We start from the raw sequence: 21,228 nt of genomic DNA, 5'->3' as shown, positions 1-21,228 counted from the left end.
TGATTGTCTAAAGACAGTAGGGCAGTATGACCAAAAATATATATCACAGCATTTTTTTTATTTATTTATTTATTTTTTTTAAATGTAGAGTTACGTGTTCACAACATTTTCTACTGGTTGAGAGAATAATTAATGCAGTTGATTGACCAAGGATGGACTGTTTTACTGTGGTGATGAGTAAATATTGTAGAATAATCCCACATTAGAAGTAAAACAAGTTTGCATGGCCCCGTGTTAGCGCTGACTGCTGATGTGGAAATCTGGGGACATTTACTGCTCTGAGATTAAAAAAATAAATAAATGTTATCAAGATGAAATTAACAAACGGGGACAATTCAAGTTTATATTTACTATGACGTATTTATTCATATTTAAACTGCTATGACTATAATGTCAATAGCAGCGCGACCGGCTACCGTAATAACTGTAGTCTGCGTGCAACTTTTTTTCTCATTCATTAAAAGCTAAAATCATGAGACTTCAAGGGACAGCTTTAGCCGGGGGACAGTTCATCCAAAGTGGGGACTGTCCCCAGAAATCAGGGACGTCTGGTCCACCTTTTTTTTTTTTCTTCTAGTTCTGACGCTCCATTTTTCAGACTTGTCCATCTTCACCACACTCAGAGTGACGTAGTCGCACCATGCGTGTTTAGAAGCGTTACATTGGAAATGGTCCAATCTGAAACAGCGTCTCACGTGCAGCTGGTATTAAAAATTCATATCATAATGGAAAAAATATTCCTTAAAAAAGACAGCAGCTGGAATAAATGATGTTGGGTGTTAATTTACTGAGATCAGCTCTCAAGTGCTGGTTGGGGACGCATATGGAAACATATTTTAACACAGGTGCTAAAAGCCTAATTCTGCATCCAATCACCCAACACGCATGGCCAGCACCTGCTCAGTACATTGGAGAAGACCAACCCAAGCAGACCTGACTTTTGACCATGGGTCAGCCTTCTTTCCTGCTTCCTGCTAGCTGTAACGGGGGAGTTCAATCTTCAAGAACAGTCGTTGGTTATGTGCACGGGAATGAGTGCATAGCGCTCTCTTGTTGGTACCCATCATCCACGCACCATCATGTGATCGGCGCAACATCAGTCTCAGTTCAAATGATAACATTCAGAGAAAAGTCACAGACCAGAGTTAGTCCCTGCAGCTCTTAAACACCCACAGAGGGAAACACTGTTCGTCACTTTACGCAGACGAGCTGAGTGATGCTGTGATTTGATTGCCGCAGCAGAAAAGTCACGACTAGGTCAAAACACAAGCCTCAACTAAAGTTTCTCTCTGTCTGTTACATAACCATCAAGGTCATTTCTTTAGCAAATCACCACCCTTGTCTCTACCCTCCTCCTCCTCCTCCTTTTCTCTCCATCCCTCAGCTGGGCCATTACCTGAAAAGGCCATTTCGCCAAATCTCCTCCGAGAGATGAGGCTTGACTTTTAAGCGACGCTGTCATAGCCGAGGCAACGTGTCGGCCGACGCTAAAGCCAGACTAACGATTTTAAAGGGCGAGATACAAGATGAGCTTCCATTTCCGCCGAGCGCACGACTGGTAACAACGGCCGTAAAAACTCTCCTCGAGGAGCCCAATGAAAAAACCCGCTCGCAGAACTCCGCGCTCCACTTTCACAGCTGCATTCAATGACCGCGGCGCCGACGACGGCGGCTCCCACGCGTTTTAATATTGCATTTTCATTTTCACGGTCTGGAAGAGCAGTAATGTCCGGCGTTGTTTGAATCGCAGGTAGGTGCCGCATTAACGTTTCTGGGGCGAATCTGGTTGTTTTGCAGAACAGCTATAGACAGGAAAAAAAAACATTGGCACTGGGAATTTGCTCGCACTCAAGAAGCATGAGTTAACAGGAAGGCTTTTCTCCAACACGCTTCCAACTTTCCTTAACAAGTGGTCAAAACTCTCGCTGTGCTGGTGGAGAAACTATTACTTCCCGAGCTGCCTCAACATCAGGCAAAGGCCACATGAATATTTCACGGCGTTTCAAGGCGTACCCATTAATTCTGTACGTTGGGCGATTTAAAAATGCACGGATCCTGTCAAAACTTTTTCATTCCATTTACACTCGTTTCCCCCAACGTGATGAAATGGTCTCGTTAAGGCGAACCCCGAGGCGGAGGCTTAAATGACAGGCTGGAGTGAAAAGACAGAGACCGAGAGGCGGCTGACGTCACGTGAGCTCCAATGACCGGATTCGACGCAAGCGGGCCTGTACCTGTCTGGCGAGGGTGACGGCGTCGGCGTGAAGTCGGTCTCTCAGGTGAGGGTCCAGCTGGAAGGCGGGCGCGATCTCCACAACCTTTGAAGATGACAAGACTTTAGTAAAAAAATGGGCACACTCAATACAAACACACAAACAGTGACAGAAAAACAACAGTTGATTAGTTTAGCAAGATCTAGACGTCGCTACTGATTCATTTTTATTTCTGGTGGGATGAAAATGTTCAGGTAAACTCTGTTCTGATTAATTTATCGTGACCCTGAAATGTACCAAACTCACTCTGCCTTTAGTGCTGCATCTGACGTACAGATATCGAGAGATTGCATCAGTGTACCGCTGAAATAAATCTGTAATTTAAACCACATTAATAGTGTCTATAATGGACAGGACTAGATCATTAAGCTGTTGCTGGGTAACCAGCGTAAAGGTTATTTTTATGGTGAAAACAGTGCTGATGAGAGCAGAGTGTGTGTGTGTCTGTGAGGGAAAGCATTAAAGGTGCGGGATTAAATAAAAGAGCTGAAAGACAGCGAGGTGCTCCAGGATGCTAAAATGCTACGTGAGGCTTTAGAGCAGGTAGACCACCGTCTACAGGGTCATACTACTGCACATAATGCAGAAATGTGTTCATAACATTGGTTTTCAGAGTGTGTGGGGCCCAAAGGAAGCATAAAAAGCATAAATGTGGAAGTGCAGCTAGCTAGTTTTGACAATGCATGAGACAAAATGGATCAATCTTTAGTACCTAGCTACAATGAGCTAAACAGTTGGGTCAAACAGAATATGCTAAACTGTGAGTTTGCTTTTTAAGGTGCATCAAAGTTTGGCGCCCATGCCGCATGAGGTTTTTGAAGATGTTTTGGTCAAAAAATAAAGTAATTGAAAGATTTAGGACCAAAGCATCACACCATGAGTCGTCGTGCATTGTTTAGCCCCAAAGCATTAGTGAAAGGTTCCTACTTCTGCAGCTAAGGTTTGGTAATGACATGAGAAGCGGCTTTAAAATCCACTGGTTCACATCAAAATTCACCTCACACACAGGGATGCAATGGTGCCTTAAGTTAAAAATCGATACAAAAGTGTGACTATTCAAATCGGCTGATGAAGAATGGATTGCGATGCACTTTGTAAACAGCAGAGGGCGTAATCGACGTCGCTACGTGTTTGTGGTACGTCACTGTCAGACGGGATGAGATCTGCTGATCCTCATTAAAGAAAGAAAAAAAAACATGTAAATCCCAAACTAGGAACACATGCAAGCCTGAGCATGTTTATTTGAAGAGATTGTGTTAATTTGTATTATTCATATTTTGATGTGGGATTTGTTTCGACGAGCCCGTTTTTTTACTTTGTTATTTTATTATAAAATATAAATTCGGTTGCACTTTTAAGAATAGGACATATGCATTGTATTGCACAGTTTACGCTACCTCAAAGAAATAAAAAGCAACACTTCCCCTTAGTTTACAACTAATTCAAAACTGAAATATTAAGTAAAAAGCGTTACCTGTTAAATTTAGTACAAATATCTTTAGTTCCCATTTTCTATCATTAAGGCTTTGGTGAAAACAGATGGAAAGAAGCATGTGTAGCTATAACAGGTCTTCTATTAGGTCTGCTCTTGATGCTGCCTGGGTTCACTGTGGGAAAGTTGATCTATGTTTATTCCACTATGTCATATATATCCAAAAAAATTAACAACACCAAGAACTAATTTTTTCAAGTCAAATCTCGTTCCGAGCGCTCTCCAAGTACAAGCGCACATCGACAACGAAGACAAAACTAAAAATATCGCATCAGCGTTCTACCGTGCCGAATCTATTCGAACAAGCAACTATTCTTGTTTCTGAGACTCAAAGAGATCTTAGATTGAGGGCAAAGGCAGCTTAAGTCGAACAAAAATCAAAGAGCGGCAGCTCCGGCGCCAACACAGCCGCTAATATGATTATCATCTATAATTTGATTAAAAGCAAAGGAAGAAAGTGATGAAAACACATGATTAAAACTGCTCTGAGGTGACAATGTGTAATGGAATATTACACAGCCTCCTCTGATGAAAGCATTGTTCTGTCGAGAGACGATTAGACGACTGTTTCCGTGGCATCTCCCACTTTCATGTGGTTGCTTTGACAGTGAGAAAAGCTCTCGTCGTTACAGTCAGCAGCCCAGAGAACCTGGACGAAATAAAAGCCCTGGCTACTCATGAATTCAAAGCCTCACAGACAAGCAGTTGTGACTGATTTGATTGAGGATTGTGTAGCTATTGTGGCTAGGACCTCCATTCACCGGCTAATCTTCACTGGAACACAATCCTCCTACCTCCTGCTGCTGCTCGGAGCGTTCTGCGATACTTGGGCCCACCTGCGCTATAATAACCATTGTTACACTCAACACCATAATCCCCTTATTTATTAATGTGTCGCTAAAGTGGCCCGTCAGCCCAAATAAAGGAGGAAAATAAAAAAGGACACTTTATATTCAGCAGACAGCAGCACCTGTGGGTGTGATTCCTGCTTACGACCTTTGTTTCGTGCCAGCCCACCATCACCATCCACTTCACGCTAATCTACACAAGAAATGCCATGACGATAATACTGAATACATTCGAACATTAAGTTGGGTTTGATGAATTTTAAAACGGCGACTTCACCTTTTGGTGCCTCCGCTGAATGGAGCAGTCTCTCTCGTAGAGGTGGATGACATTACCATACTTATCGCCTGCGGAGAAGAAAGAAGTAGGTGAGGAAGCGACAAAGAAAATTATGAGTGGAGAACGGGGGGGAAAGGAAGGGTGGCTTTCAAGCACTCGAGCAACGAGAGTTCAGATTTACTTAATTCTGAACTTTACGACCTAATGACTCGTATTTTGAACGAACAAACATTCATATTTCTCCTTCAAACTGTAGATGTCTGGCAAAAGAATGTGACTGTGTCGAATGTTTCGCATAAAATCAAGTTCACTGAAGAATCTGCAACAGATTTTACTAAAATAAAACTGAAATAATGCCGATGAGGACTGAAAATAATGATTCTCTGTCGGTCGACTAACAAAAGGCTGATGCCACCGTAGGGGTTTGGACAGTATAAAGAGGTACAGCTAAGCAAAAGTGAAGCCAAAGCAAGTACAGCTCCCCCTGGTGTCTGGCTGCAGTATAGGTCATAAGCTCCGCCTCCTCCATGTTGGTCGATGGGACTTGGGCCAAATTAAAACACTCAAAAACACTTTATTTTCTCTGTCTCTGTAATTTTAAGTTAATATAAAGTTGATACATATTCAAGTGTCAAATTTTTGGGTATGTTTTGTTTTACTTATTCGATATAGAAACAGGAAGTGACATAATGGTGACCACCAGTTGCCATGCCAACTGTTCAGTATAACAGCCCCGTAGGACTGTGAGTTATTAAAACACACATAAAAAATAAAAACAAGTACAGTGTATAATCCAACATAGTCTGGAGGACATCGATGTCAAACTCGGGCTCCAAACTCACAAGATGGCGCCACCGGCATCAGCGGGAAAATCGCATTGCACCGGCCAATGCAAGGAAGTGGTAACACATTACGCAGTCTATGATATATACACACATATACTCTTCCAGGCCTCCCAGGACGTTGACTTCTAATGTTAAACATTAAAGCTCTTCTCTAGAGTTGGTGTCTGGTTCGTAGAAACACGACCCCGCTCCCTCTGTAGATACAAAGGGCCGATTCTAACACGACAAAAACGCAAGGAGTCTATTTTCAGGCGATTACACACTAATAAAATCCTAATTAGGAATATTACACTCCTACTTTTGCCAACAGACCCTCTAAACTGTTCCCACTGGATCTTCAACAGTGTTTTGTGAATACATTTAAAAGCAGTGCCAGGACTATGACTCACCACATGATAATAGCACAGTCTGGCATTCCTCTACACTGATATCCTACAGGCGATCACATATGGCAACCAGGGTCTAACTAGGCCCATGTCTCACTGTCCCCTGTCACCACATATGAAAGCACTTAAAGCAAATTAGATTGATGGATATTTGGAAGATACAGTGAAGTACATATGGACGTCCCAAAGGACGGGAAGTGGAAAAAATAAGGACAAACATTTAAGGGAGAGTGAGAGGTGTGAGTAGGGACTGAGGCAACGCCTGAAATCCGAGGGCTGGCAAAGACATGGCTGTTAACAGGTAATTTAAAAAATCCTTTGCGTACCCTGGAGACAGTATTTAATCACAGTGACCACACACACACACACACACACACACACACAGGCAGGACTACACAATGGTAAATTGTAAAACCCACACCAGTCTGTGCAGCAAAGTATATGCTCAAGCACAGACACACTTCTTGTAAATGTCGGTGTTGAATTTCAGCCCCGTAATAGAGTGTTCGCCGAGTTACATTTACAATAATGAGAAGAAACGATGGCTGCACAATTCTCCGCCGGCCAATAAATCTCATTCACGCTCAATTTTTATCCCTCTCCCTCAGCAACGCCGCAGAGTTCAAGGGCTTCTGCGCAGGTTGCGTTTCTTAATGAAAGTCAGTCACAGTCAACATAAAACAGACAAACGGTTAAAGGTGACCCAGAGCGTACTTACCGAGGATCTGCACTTCGATGTGCCTTGGCTTTTCAATAAACTTCTCCACAAACAGGGCTCCGTTCCCAAAAGCGGTCAGGGCTTCGGAGTAGGCCCGCTGGTAATTCTCCTCCAGTTCCTGACAAACAGACGAGAAATCCATACGTGTCTGAGTTAGCGCAACCATGTGAGACGCGAGAGTCGCGGCGAAGGCTGCCGACTACAAGTTTTAAGGAATTAGGGCTCAGTGCAGAGCGTTTCTCAAAGTCATTTAATATATGTACTGGGTCAAAAGGTTTCATTAAGCAAGCTGTTATTCGCTCCCGTTATCGATCTTTTTTTTTTCCGCTTTGCCTCTCCCATTTTTGCATTTCTTTGGATAAAAACGTTCACACGTCCTAAGGGAACAGCGAGAGGCTAAGATTGGCGGGAGGTCGCGCCCCCACTAGCTTGCAGGTCATGACTCAATCCGTGTTTGTCAGTCGCCGACATCCCGCCAGCCCGTCCAGTCTTCTCCACTGGGAGAAGACTGAGTAACCACCATGCCCCAGGAACACTAACCCTGAGCCTCAGGAGAGGAAACCGGAGCGCATCCTCAGCTGTCGTGTTGTAGAAAAGATGATCACAGAGGCAAAACTAACAGTTCTCAGGGCGGCTCCAGACATCCCAAGCATTGGCCAAAGCGTACTTCAGAAACAGCGCAAGAATGTAATGAAATTAAATAATGGCCTCCATTAGCTGGAGACCATTAGTCCATTACGAGACCTTGACCCTGTGGTACAATGTGGGAGACTAACTGTCAAATATTATTCCTATTGCCACATCATCTTTCACTTCTCAGAAGTGAATAAACCACTAGAGAATAAAACGCGGGGCCTTTGAGAATAATTGTTATTGCCAAGGGCGAAAGTGAAAAACTTCTTTCGCAAATTAGCTTGAACATATAATGAGTGGCTCTAAGTAAGAGGCGCAACTCCTCTCACATCGTCGGCGAAAGGGAATTCAAAGTCAGAGACCTCGCAAAGTTGTCAATTCACTTTTGTAACGGTAGTTTTGTAAATGACAAAAGACTTCTGAAAGACTAGAAGTTGGAAAAAAAAGAAATGTCTCATTTGTACTCCTTCCACGTCGGCTCAGTCCGTCTGTCTGCTGTAGTCACTGGAGCTTTGATACGTGTCGTTCCTTTCTCTTTCTACTCTTTCAGAAAGCACATCCAACTCTAAGAGAAGGAAAAAAAAAAAACTGGGGCCACCAGTAAACATGTGCACGTCGGCTTCACAACATGCTGAGAATATTTAGGCTGTTAATTCAGCATGCGAATGAACCGCAGGATGGACTCGGCTGAATAAAAAGTCGACCTATGCATTGTTGCCTGGGGTCCCGGCAGCACAGACGAACCTCTTTACAGTTTCCTCACATCATATCTGCTAAAGCTGCCGGGGCCCCTGTGACTCAACAGAATAACAAGAAATGTCAACTACTAATTAATTAGACCGGGGTACAACTCTAAAAAGGTCACACTTTCCGATAGATTGCCGACTTGTGAGGCTCGGTGACGACGTACAACAGAACAATGTCGCCGCCTGTACAGATCAGTGAGCAAAAGAGTGGTACCGCTGTGGCTAACGTTGACCAGACTCATTTTAAATGTGATGTATTGTTCCTGTCAAGGGTTTCGTGAACGCAGCAGCCGGAGATCTCGTACGTTACCCAGTTGTTTTAGTTATTCATAAAGCATTTAGCTCCAACCACCAGGAGGTTACACTTTGCAGACTAAAATTTAGTTTATGGACTGTTTGCAGAATAAAACAGAACATTCGCCAAATACCTCCCGAGGTTCCCCCCGTTCAGCTCCTCCTTGTCAAAGTACATACCACCAACCACCAGCAGAAACACACTGCATTTAGGCGTGTTTGTAGAGATGGTCGAGAGAATGAGGTTGGTTGTAGGTACTCTGAAGGTGGCTCTAATATCGGTGTCAGACGGACTGGACTGGCAATTTTAGAAACTTCCAAACTACTTCTAAGGTTTAAGAACAACGGCCAGACTTGCCTGAGCGCACACACTGCAGAAGGGCAGCAGTAACTGAAATAACCATTTGTTGCAACAGAAGACAATCAATCAATCAGGAAAATAACCAAGAGATTAATTGGTAGTTACAGCCGTGTGTAGGATGTTTAGGACTGTATCGATCATGCACCCATTTTCTTCCCAGAGACCACAGACAGTATAAAGATGGCTCTCCAAAAGAGAAGCAGAAGCAAGTAGAGCTCCCCCTGGTGACTGGCTGCACCATAGATTATAAGCTCCGCCCCCTCCATGTTAGTGGATGGGATTTGGGCTGAACCAAAACACTAAAATACATTGCAAATATTCTAGAAAAAAAATAAAAATAAAAAATAAAAAAATGGGACCACAGATGGAAGTGGTGACAAATTGTCCATATTTATACAGTCTATGACATAGGCTAGACAGAATCATCTGGTACCATGATCGACTACATACCTAGCTACACGGCTAACTTGCAAAGCTCCTCAGACTGCTTTCGTTTCCTCTGTGTCGCTCTCCCTTCTACTACATTAAACGGTTCAGTGATCTGAGTGATTGAAGTTAGCCCGTGATAGACTGATGGTTTATCAAATCACCCGACAAGTATTTTTTCTTTAAAAAAGTCCTTGCTCTTTCAAACCGTTTCCAGTTTCTGCATGGTTTCATATAACAAATCATTTGGTGCATACAGTTCCACATATGATGAACTATTTCAAATGAATGTAGGCATGCAGAGGAACAGCTACAGCACTGACTAGTGTGACCTTTAGCCTTATGACACACACATTCTTCTCCAACAAATAACAGTAAATGCAAACAGCCATGAAAATGAGGAGGTGGGTTTGTTCTCTGTGGCTCTGATTCATAACTGATCTCTGGCCTCTTCTGTGTGATCAGACAACCACCAGCTGCCTGCTAAAGAAGTCTGACATTAGAGGCAGGAGCGGGTGAAAGCTGAGCTCATTCTCAGGGGCAGTAGCCACAAAAAAACACACACACACAGACACACACTCCCTCCAGCGTCACGATACTGCAGGTTGCAAAGCTGCCGCCAGGTCCGTACTGAAATAAATTGGGGTGACAACTCGCTGCTCCTGGTGTCTACAAGCCTGAAGGAACTCGTTTTCCCCCCATGAGACACATATTTTAGAAAGAATCATCCACTAAAGGTCTCATCACTGGGTTTGTTTTACCATTACCACATTTATCCCACATTTAATTATATATATATATATATATATATATATATATATATATAATAACACTCTTATTGAACCACAGACATGGCCTAGTTTCCAGAATCAGTCCATTTCTTTTGTTTTGTTTTTTTTGCTGAACTTTTTCACAAGCATTCCCCAAAAGACCACTTAGACCGAGTGAGCATCTGTTGTGACCCCACTGAGCGTTTAACTGTCTGTTAAACTAGTATTTTTACATGAATATGCAAAACAATAACAATACAATAATGCAAAATGTATTTCCTGTTTCTCTGAATGAAATAAATGGATTTCAGAGAATAATCCAATCGAAAATGGAGCAAAAGCATCAAGTTTGGGCACCGACATTTGTTTCGTCTTTCATGTACCAATGTTCTGCAGCATCTAGGCTACGAGCAGAAAACAACATTTTTGCCTAAGCACCGAGAAGGCACGCTGCCACTCTGGTTTCAAAAACTTATAGACGGCCGGTCGTATCAGTTATCTGTTGGTAACGTGCATTCGCACCATTTGTAACTGGCCTCAGTATCGTCCTGCTGCGTTCACACCAGATAAAACAAACCCACCGGGGTGAGGAAACACTCCCCAGCCAGGTGTGAAAGCACCCGAGGGTTTTTAGTTTGAAGCGGCTTCTGGCTGCACCATTTAAGAGGAATCCTCGTTTGTCCACTGTGTTCCTGAGTCTGCAAAGATATAACTACCCCCCCAAAAAATAAGTGCTCACTTCCAACTACACTCCCTTCCATCAATTTGCTGTGTGGCCATCACTGTGATAGGCATTGTGACAGCCCGTCACTCCTGTCTGGGTGATGGCTGAGAGGTGGAGGATGAAGAGGATGGTGACAGCACAATACATGCTACCAGCTACAGAACACATACATTATTCATGGCAGCCCTTTAAGAAGGTTCCCCATCTCCTGATCATATTCATGATCGTAAAAGGTATATATTTTGTATTTTATCACTCGAAGGTCGCGCCTAATGGAAACATAATCTGCATGTAATAGGGGTAGGATTTGTTTTATTATGATCTTTACATAGAGGCTGATAGTGGCCCTGGGAAAGCTACATTGTGGAAAGACATTTTAAAGCCGTCCTGAACTGATGGAAACAGGGGGAAACGGACTCCGAGTGAGGACGAGCGACTGGCGTCCAGAGAGATAAATAACCAGGATGGAAACTCGCAAGCGATTTCACCTTGACTTAACGCAAACAGAGAATTAATGAGTCTGAACGCTAAAATGCCGCCATGAGGCCGGGCCGCTTTGTTTTTCCCTCCGTCAGGGAGGACGTACTGTGTGTTGCCGGAGCGAACTCCGACGGAGACACTCACCTCGTACTCTCTGACCACCCTCATGCCGCGACCGCCTCCTCCGTAGGCGGCTTTGAAGATGATGGGGAAGCCGTATGTCTGGGCGAACACCTGCGCCTCCTGCAGGGAGGAGATGGGGGCATCTGTTCCTGGGACCACGGGCACACCTGAACAGGGGGAGGGTTAAGTGTGAAGAATATGTTTTTAAAAAGACGATGAATGAAATAAAAAACAAGAAAATAAAAGCAACATAGTGATGAAATGAAGGATCAAAGCTGCAAACATACACCTTTGTTGCACAAAATAAAACGAGGGCACCTTTAAGCCGTTATACCTTAATTTCTCAGTTTCTTGCAGAGGAAGACAATAATAATAATAATAATAAGTAAATGCCCCCCACCCCACCTCTGAGTAAAGCCAAAATTAATGCTAGCTGAGCACTGCCAAGGTGAAAGGTGGAGGGAGGAGGGGTGGGAATGAGTCATCACCGTGACAACAAGCACCTTTTTTTTTTTTGGGGCACAATGATATGAATTTTCTCGTCTTTGATCTCAGTCGCTGGTCACAGTTCAAACACAACGGACAATTATTAAACAGTTATGAGAATTACCGCACATATTTTAGGCATGAAATGTATCCTCAAAGGTTTTCATTTAAATAAATAGCCGTCGTGTCAGTAACAGTGACCGAGCCAGTGACCCACAGATGAAATTACTGCAGTATTTATCTACGAATCAGTACTGCATGTGGAATGCTAAATCATCACAGGACTATAGGAGGTGGTTCAGGGATTTCTGCTAATGCAAAGTGAACATTTCCTACGGCTGCAGCTCCTCATTAAAAGCATGTTTGGCCTGCTTTGTCAGTGGACTTTGCAAAAGTTGTGACATTTTTAACAGTGGATATCTTTGAAATGTTGCGGCTAGAAATGGAACAAGACGGCTGCAGCCAAAGTGAGCTGATAAATGAAGAGATGTACGCAACAGTCGACACAGATTCTTAGTGAGGTAACAAACTCCTTTCACGGTTTGCAAATCACTGCTGGTTGTTGAATAAAATCAGATCAAATAACATCAAGTAGAAATTATATAGTTATATTCAGTATAGTATTATATAGTTAAAATGAGTGTTTTTACCACAAGTAACCACAGGTGTCGCCAAATCAACCAGGCTCCAGAGCCGTATATTAGAGAGAGTCTGACCAACTAGCGAATGGACCGTCAGCTGCTATGCTGATTGGTTCTGAGCTGGTCAGATACATCCAACCAATATTCACCCTTAGAGAAGTGGCAATACAGTGAATAAAGTTGGATTAAAAGTTGATATATGGGTTATAGGAGCAGAAGATTAAAAGGAAGAACTGGATGCCAAAGTATTTCTACCCATTATGTGCAGTAAATGTCAATGTCTCTCGTTATTAAGACTTTATATAGGGTAAACAAAGTCATACCCTCATTAATGATCATTAATTGATCTCAAAAACACTGCTTTACAAATGAATAAAGTTTGAAGTTAACCAAGCCTTATGCTAGTTTTATGCTAGCTAGAAAAATAGCAGCTACCATCATATATACTGTGAAACCCATATGTGCATGTAATTTATGTCCATGTAGATAGTAGTAAATGAGGCATAGTTACGTGTTATTTTAAATTTCTCTAAGTTAATATAGCTAGTGTGCTAATGTTACAATACTACTGCCTCAATAATACAATAATACTAATGATAATACTAAATAACAGTAAGACTAGTTTAATTTTCACTATTTCTGAGTATTTGAGTAATTTCAAACTTTTAACTGTGATGGATGAGAAGAAGGTAAACACAGCTCCATGACTGATGAGGTGATTGGGCTACAAAGCATTTTACAGGCTCATTTAAGATGTTTAAAGTAAGTAGAAGTGAGGGCCTTTTACATAATGACAGACGTTGGCAATAACATTTATAGGCCGGTTAATGGTAAAAATAAGCAATTTATTTCAACATGGCACATCCGGTCCATAGGGAGAATCTTCCTTCAGTTGTATCTAACATGACGCCCATGGTTTGAGTTGGCCAGACTTTCTCTAATATATGGCTCTGCCAGCCTCAAACGTTCGAGGCAGCCACTTTAAATCCTCATTCTTGACCAGTTTCTGCACGTCATCCTCCTCCGTACCTGCGCTGATGGCCAGGGTGCGAGCCTCCACCTTGTCCCCCATCTTGCGGACCGTATCGGGGCTCGGCCCGACGAACCTCACCCCCGCGTCTGCACAGGCCTGGGCGAAGTCTGAACGCTCGGAGAGGAAACCGTAGCCGGGGTGAATGGCATCCACATTGTTATCCTAAGAAGAGGGACGTGAAAAGGGAAAGAGAGAAAATTATCCACCATTTCTTACTCCCATTCATGCTTAAACACTCTCTAGTGAAAAGGAAGTAAATGTAGCCTGGCTAAGCTACAAGAGTTAAGACGGAGAGAGTCGACACACACACACACACACACACACACACACACACACACACACACACACACACACACACACACTAACCTGCTGGCTTTACCACACACACACACACGCCGTCTTGCGGTCAGCGCGAAGGATTTATGCAGCACTAATAGGCAAAAGGATTATGCGCTAATGGCGCATATTACTCCCATTCTATCTTAGTTACCATCACCCTAATCATCATCTACTCAATGGACCCCAGTAGGAGACCGAGTGAACAGACAGACACGCATAATTTGAGGGTCATGGGGAAGGTACTGAGCGCACACACACACACACACACACACTCGTGGGATAGCAGACAGATACAGTAGCTGCAGAGGCTGACAGATAGAGCCATCTCTGGATCAGAATGGGCCATCTGCTCTTGGATACAAGGCGGACTATAATTATGGGCTGTCCCGTTGTTAAGGGAGCCGGCACGAGTAAGTCCTGAGGAGGCATGAAGCCCCACACACACACAAATAAACGTAAATGTAATGCACACTGGCTAGGTAAAAAGACACAGAGAGAAAAAGAGGATCTGCACACAAGATGGTGCTTCTAAGTAGCAAGCGCGCGCACATTTTAACATCACGCCGTTTTAAAAAATAGAAATGGATGGTTATTTTGGTCACACAGTAAAGAGTGACACACTGGGAGTGAGAGGTAAACGTATCCTGAAAGAACAGGAGAGCACACACGCTTCTTGCTGGCGTCGGGTGGCTGGGCTCCCACATAGGCAGACGGATTCTGAGAAACGAGTTGGACGGCGAAGGCTCCGTGACTTGGCTCGGTGACCGCGGGCCCACGCAGACAAATTAGAAACCGTGAGAGTTTGATCAGGGGGAGAAGGGGGAAAAAAAAAAAAAAAAAAAAAAAAAATGATAATGAACAACTGCGGGCGCATCCTGGAGGGACGGAGGGAGGGCGGCGCAGACGAGAGGTCGATCCGAGCTGCACGGTGAGGAGGGTGAACGACGCAGAAGGAAAAGAAGAATAAGACGGCGGAGAGAAGGGAAGAAAGTAACGAGGGGAAGATGAACAGAGGGGCAGGTGTGCCTTTTTCCTTTTTCCATCTCTCCATTCTGGATAAACACAGGCTTAGAGTGAGCTGAGAGGAATGATTTGACAAACCACCACCGTGCAGACACACTCCCTCTCCCTTTATTCCATCCTCCGCAGGTCCAATAATAAATGAGACATACAAAGTGTTTGGTCAGGTTTATAAGGACCATTAGGAGGTCTTTATTCTGAGCTAATTGCCTAAATTGTTTCACTCCAAGCATATAGACAAAATGCTCAGCTGCCTCTGCAAGTAGCTCATAGTAAAAGGCTTATTTCAGAGCTGTACTATTACACTGGTGTATAGGCAATGGCCAGAAAACATTTAACAAGCTTCCTACTGCAGAGCAGCAGAGACATTTAAACACACACTGTTTGGTTCAGGCACATCCAAAACACTGAGTTAAAAATAAATATACTGTGTTTTCACCCCCTAGAACGCAGGTCTTCAACAGGGGGTGCACGAATGTACTGCAGGCGGGTGGTAAAATCTTTGGTTGATTACACATTTTATATATATATATTTTTTTTTAATTTTCCCCGACGTATTTAAATTTATTTTAATAAACATTAACATGAATCCAACATATTTCAGTAAAGGAGTTGCCTCAATATTGAGTGCCGCACTAGCTGAGACCTGTCAATCAAAGCCTCCTCCTACACATTAGGCCCCGCCCCCATCCCTGCTGAGCCAATCACAAGGCCTCATATTCCTCAGTTTCCTCTAAAGCAGGCGTGTCAAACTCATTTTAGTTCAAGGGCCACATTTAGCCAAATTTGATCTCAATGGGGCCGGACCAGTAACACAATAGCTTATTAACTGGTAAATAACGACAACTCCAAATGTTTCCCTTTGCTTTAGTGCAGAAAAGTACAGCTACATGTGATGAACAACTGTGAATTTCTTAAGAAGTGCAAGGTGCAAGTGCAATTTCTTATTTTATCAAATATTTTCAGCTGATATCTTCAGTGTAATTTTTGCAAATTTATCCCACGGGCCAGATTGGACCCTCTGGCGGGCCAGTTTTGGCCCCCGGGCCTTATGTTTGACACCTCTGCTCTAAAGAGTGAACATTCATCTATGTAGCCAAATTAAAACTGTCAAGAAAATAATTAACCTGCATTTTTATTATTTATTTATTTTATTATAATTATTATAAATGATGTTTTTGTTTGTTTGTTTGTTTTTTTACCTTGGCAACTTTGATGATGTCTGGAATATGCAGGTACGCCGCGACAGGTGGCAGGCCTTTGCCAATCAGGTAAGCCTCATCTGCCTTCTGCCTGCAGAGATGAGTGTAAAGGATTAACATTAGCAGCAGCAAGCAGCCAGCGAAATTAGACAAAACACACAGACGCGCGGCGCACACTGTTTACGGCTTCACGAGCATTTCCACGCTCTTATAAATCACCTCAAATAAAGCGCAGCACAATTACCTAAATCATACTTCAATCAGCTTTTTTTTTTCCTTCCAGGTTCTATGTCACATATAGAGAGCTAAAGGAAAATGAATATTAAAGAATGAGGCCTATAATACGATTTGCTAGTCAAACAAGGCGTCTTTAAAGCCATGAAGACATGAATGAGTGGAATAAAAGCGCTCACAGGGAGGCAGATTTGTAATGCAGGTAAACTAAGCGGTGTGATTACCTCAATGATTGTCACGTCCCCACAGACGGCTAAACAAAGAACTGGCCCGAAGCACAGCGGAGAATACAAAATATTTTCCTTCAAATTGCTGCTACTCAGTTGTCAGCGTTTCAATCTTTCAGTCCTTTAACTTAAAAAGGGGGGTAGGTCGACCTGTTAGAAGTGAGGATGTACGTGGATGGCGCCCCAGTTTTAGAGAGAAGCAGATTACTGGAAGCAAAGCGATGTCTGAGGATTCTCTGTCGTCTAAAAGAAAGGCAGCTCAATTTGACTGAGGTTCCTGGAAGACGTTTCATTCACCACTCATCCACGCGGGATGCCTCTGAACTGAAGTAACACTCGCGTTTGTTTTAGCTTTTTCTTAGTAAAGCAAAGCCACACAATGTGCTACTGTGGAGGGAGTGAACGCCAAGTAAAACAAGACCCATCGAGCCTGACTTTTGCCTGACTCCCTGTTTTTATTCATTCATTAATTTATCTTTCTTCCTTTCTTTTGTTGTTCTGTTTTTCCTTTTGATATGTGTTGTGAGAAATACTAAACTTAAGATGTCAATGTTTTTAATGTATAAAAAGTTGTAAAAGATAATGTGTGTATCTAGCAGGGGCACTCTCTTGTAAGCAACCAGACTCCATTGACAAAAACTCTAATTTTACCTCAGAGTACATAATATAATGCTCTACCGCTGTATGGATCTGGTATTTTATTTTTAAGGTTGTCCTCGTTTGCCTACCATCATCTACTCTCAACAACCAAACTATCCCTTTAAATGACCACCCGACTCTCACTGTAACCAAGGTTACCTGTGCATCTGTCCAGTGTCTTGCTCGGAGTAAACGGCCACGGTTCGAATCCCCAGCTCAGTGCAGGCTCTGAAGACACGGATAGCGATCTCACCTGGAAGACAAACGTGAGCATTATCCAAACACGTCTTTATTTCTGTTCAGTGTTTGTTTAGAAGGCAGCTGCATTTTTTTTATTTATTTTTTTATGATCGATCTTTTAGGCATCGGTCCTGTTTTCCAAGTAATACCTCGGCTGTGGGAATAAAGTAAACTCTGAATTTTTCATGCCACACGCACACACACGCGCGCGTGTGTACGTGAGATGTGATAACAAGGCAGATCCATCTGGTGTACTTCACGTCGCGCAGTGCATCGCAACAAGTCGACTCTTATTTCCAAAGCTTGAGAACACAGTGTAAAAGGAATCTGAGCTTTAGACAAGCAAAACACTCCCTGATTTTTATCTCGCTGTCACAAGAGTCGGATACTTGTTTTTCCCAAGCAAGACACCATTTTTGGAAGGAGGTGAAAATAAATAAATAAATAAATGTAGTCACTGAAAACTAGAAATGTGTGCTGTTCTGGCTTTACCCCCTGAGACCCGGCGTCCTCATATGGGGACAATGCATCTTCCTGCTTCATTTAGACCCGTCGTTCTCATGAGGAGACACTTTTGTCTGGCAAGGGTCAATACACTTAGACAAATTTAAAAAAATTCAGAAGTACACGTTTGAGGACATTGGGATTTCATTGTTTCCAATTCTGCTTTTGCATTAAACTTAACAGTTTTATATTTTGGTACACACTGATGACTTTAACTGTGATATTGAGTGAAATAATCCCCACTTCCTGTTCAAAGATGACGCTTATTTTTAGGTCCTCCTAATCCCAAATACCTATAGATCTTAATCTGATTTTAAAGAAATCATGATGCTTCTGCTTGGGTCTCAGGAGGTTGAAAGTTGAGGTTCATACATCTTCATGGAGGAGGAGGTTCAGAGGGACAACATATGAACACAGAGGGGATGAAAAAATATTAAAAAATTACAGATTTAATGTAGTTTATTTAACACTTTAAAGCCTGAACAGATCACCAGCGATCTTTTAAAGCACGGTGTATTTGAATTACCGTAACGCACAGTAGTTTGGGCTATTGACAATATTCAAAGTGTGGCTGAACACTAGGAAGTTGTGCTTTTGTCTGGACATCTCGAGGGTATAACTAACTTCGTTTTCACCAACAAATTCATCCAAACAACCTTCTCTTCCTGGGTCTTCCTGGTTTTGTGTCGCTCCCCAACCTGCAGCCGACAGCAACGGTGCATCATCGTTACCGTGAGGCAGCAACTTTGAATTTTGTTCACCGGTGGGTTACGGTAATTCAAATATCTTCAGCTTCTCTTTTTTTTATGCACAGGCGGATATTCAGGTTTTAATTGGTTAAAATGAAAATGCAAAAGGAACCTAATACAAGACTGAAAGCTTGAAAAAAAAAAAAAAAATCAATGAACTTAAAGAAACAGAGTTTGGCAAGTTTAACAAAGCGACAAATAGACGGAGAGCGAGAGGACACAACAACAGCAGCGGAGGGGAAAGGAGGGGAAACGAGCTAAGAATGGGGAAAGTCACAGAGGGGCAAAGACAGCAAGTGGCTTAGAGGAAAATCACATCTGACAAGCGCCGAAAAGACGGGGAGGTGGGGGGGCGGGTGTGTGGGGAGGAAAGGTGGAACAGGAAGAGGAGAGCAGCGATGAAAAATAAGGAGAGTATGAGTGAAAGAGCAGCGGCGGAGAGGAGATGTGCCTGCTGAAGTGGAATCTGGTCCGATATGATACGATAATCTGGCCTCCTCATCACACAGACCGCGGCCGGGCACGGTCCGGCGCCCTCTCCGGTCGTGATGAATGCGGCCCTAATGCGCCGTTGATATCGGCGTCGCCGCCAATGTGAAGCGGAGAGATTGACGGAGGGGCCTTTATGTGGTCGAGTCTGAGCCCATTTGAATCAGACTGATGGATTAAAGTGGTTAAACGGAGCCTTTGTGGTGGAGGGTGGACGTATGTGCGCGCACACGTGCGGCCACAGACAACCATACGCGTCCCACACACCGATCGCGCTGGAAGAATGGAGCGCTGAACCAAACCGAGCATTTCCAATGTGTCCACGGGAGTGAATATACAGGGAGGCTCTAACAGGCAATTAGGATGAAACGCATGAACGCGTTTATTTGTCAGTCAGATACTCCACGTCACCTGAGCCGAGTCACTAATAGCTCCCTGACAGCCTCTCCAGACGGTATTAGCATGAACAGGAGGGGGTCCAGTGATTATAAGTATTATCAGAGGATGTCAGCGATGTTGATGTTGCGAGTAACTACCGTACTGCTCACTGCTTTGTGTTTGGAAAACTCTGTAATTATATTTGCATTCAGACCTCAAAATCTCTGAGAGGAATAAATAAATAGTTTTATTTTTTTTTTTAGGCTAATTTGGGTTTAAACCTGTGAGTGAGTATCTGTGTGACAGTGAATAGATGTTAACACACGATTTCCTGATGTTTAATGAGGATCTGTTTGAGCCCGCGACCCCTAGGGCGTCCATGGAGGTAGATATATTTTTTTTATATTTTCCCCCCACAACTTTAAATGTCTTTAAATACACGTTAACATTAATACCTATATTTGTAAACGGCACTAGGCGAGTTTAATATAGAAGGTCGTTGGCCTGAAAAGCTTTGAAGACCCCTGGTTTGGTTGATTAGACACTTTTTATACATTTTTTTTTTAAATTTTCCCCTACATGTGAAATAAAAAAATAAAAATAAAAAAAAAAGAATATTTGGGCCTGTGTGTTATTTGAATAGCTTAATATTGAATGTAAAACGATTAAATATAGAACACATATAGTAGGTTGGGGGTCCCTACTTAGTCTCTCCATTAGTTTTTAGGTCCTTGGCCTGAAAAACGTTGAAGCTAAACAAAGCTACCGCCCACATACAATGGCTGCTCTAATATTAGCATGTACCAAGCAGGCTAAATGCTGGCCATTAAAAATTAAAACTCCCTCCTTTTCCTGAGGAAGACCGCAAATGTCACAACTTTTTTTTTTTTCGTGCATTATAAATGAAACCGAGTTTAAGTGTGTTTAATTTAATGGAACTGTCCGGATTGCTTCTTCTTCTGTGGTGAATTATTACTTATCCCCTTTTCCCCCTTTCTTTACCTCTGTTGGCCACCATGACCTTCTTTATCGGTCGGTACTCGCTCTTCGTGGAAGAGTGGGCGTATCGGGAGAGGACGCAGGCCCTCCTGACGGCCAGCAGGCCCAGGCCGCCTTGGACCACAGCGTACTTCAGCATCCTGGGAGGAAGAGGAAGAAGAAACGTTAGACGCGCACAAGCAAAAAAAGGTTTATGCTTTCCCCACAATTTCAGCTTCTGAACAAACATGCGTATAATAAAAAATAAAAACACCCAAGAGGTGTGAGATCTGCACAGAGAGATTAAACGCACTAAAGCGCCGGCCCCAGGTCTTAAGCCGCTGAGGCTCGTGTGTGGCGCCTTTGAGCGGCGTGGCGTCTCCTCTGAACACTTCTAATTGGCCTCGTGCTGATAGTCACGAGGAATTGTGGATTAGCATTCGCCGAGAAAAAAAAACCCGCACAGCGAACAAACAGTTGGAGCCTTGAGACTTTCGTCGATGTGAAAATTTGCGGACGGGCTTTTTACCTTCGGATGCTGTTTTAAATGAGCGACCTGCTGACAGGACAGCAAAGGAAAACGAGGGGCGTAGTGAGGAGAAAACATGCTGCGGCTTTACAGCAGCCACCTCAGTCTATACTTGCCAGATTATTAGGAACTCCAGTAAACACA

General features: G+C 43.2%; 1 protein-coding gene across 3 annotated transcripts in view; it reads right to left on the bottom strand.

Annotated features, from left to right (window-relative positions):
- Nucleotides 1-21,228, bottom strand: part of LOC125005809 (pyruvate carboxylase, mitochondrial-like) — a 277,141-nt gene that overhangs the window by 240,965 nt on the left and 14,948 nt on the right. For all 3 annotated transcript variants that reach the window (XM_047581417.1, XM_047581425.1, XM_047581406.1), the window contains exons 2-9: nucleotides 20,580-20,716; nucleotides 17,377-17,470; nucleotides 16,118-16,208; nucleotides 13,553-13,718; nucleotides 11,418-11,563; nucleotides 6,840-6,957; nucleotides 4,891-4,958; nucleotides 2,235-2,318 (exon numbers count right to left, since the gene is read on the bottom strand). In XM_047581417.1, the coding sequence (XP_047437373.1) occupies nucleotides 2,235-2,318; nucleotides 4,891-4,958; nucleotides 6,840-6,957; nucleotides 11,418-11,563; nucleotides 13,553-13,718; nucleotides 16,118-16,208; nucleotides 17,377-17,470; nucleotides 20,580-20,716 (904 nt within the window). The remainder of the gene's footprint in view (nucleotides 1-2,234; nucleotides 2,319-4,890; nucleotides 4,959-6,839; nucleotides 6,958-11,417; nucleotides 11,564-13,552; nucleotides 13,719-16,117; nucleotides 16,209-17,376; nucleotides 17,471-20,579; nucleotides 20,717-21,228) is intronic.

Source organism: Mugil cephalus, chromosome 1, assembly GCF_022458985.1.
Source record: "Mugil cephalus isolate CIBA_MC_2020 chromosome 1, CIBA_Mcephalus_1.1, whole genome shotgun sequence".
NCBI lineage: Eukaryota > Metazoa > Chordata > Actinopteri > Mugiliformes > Mugilidae > Mugil > Mugil cephalus.
This window is presented reverse-complemented; position numbering and strand designations above follow the sequence as displayed.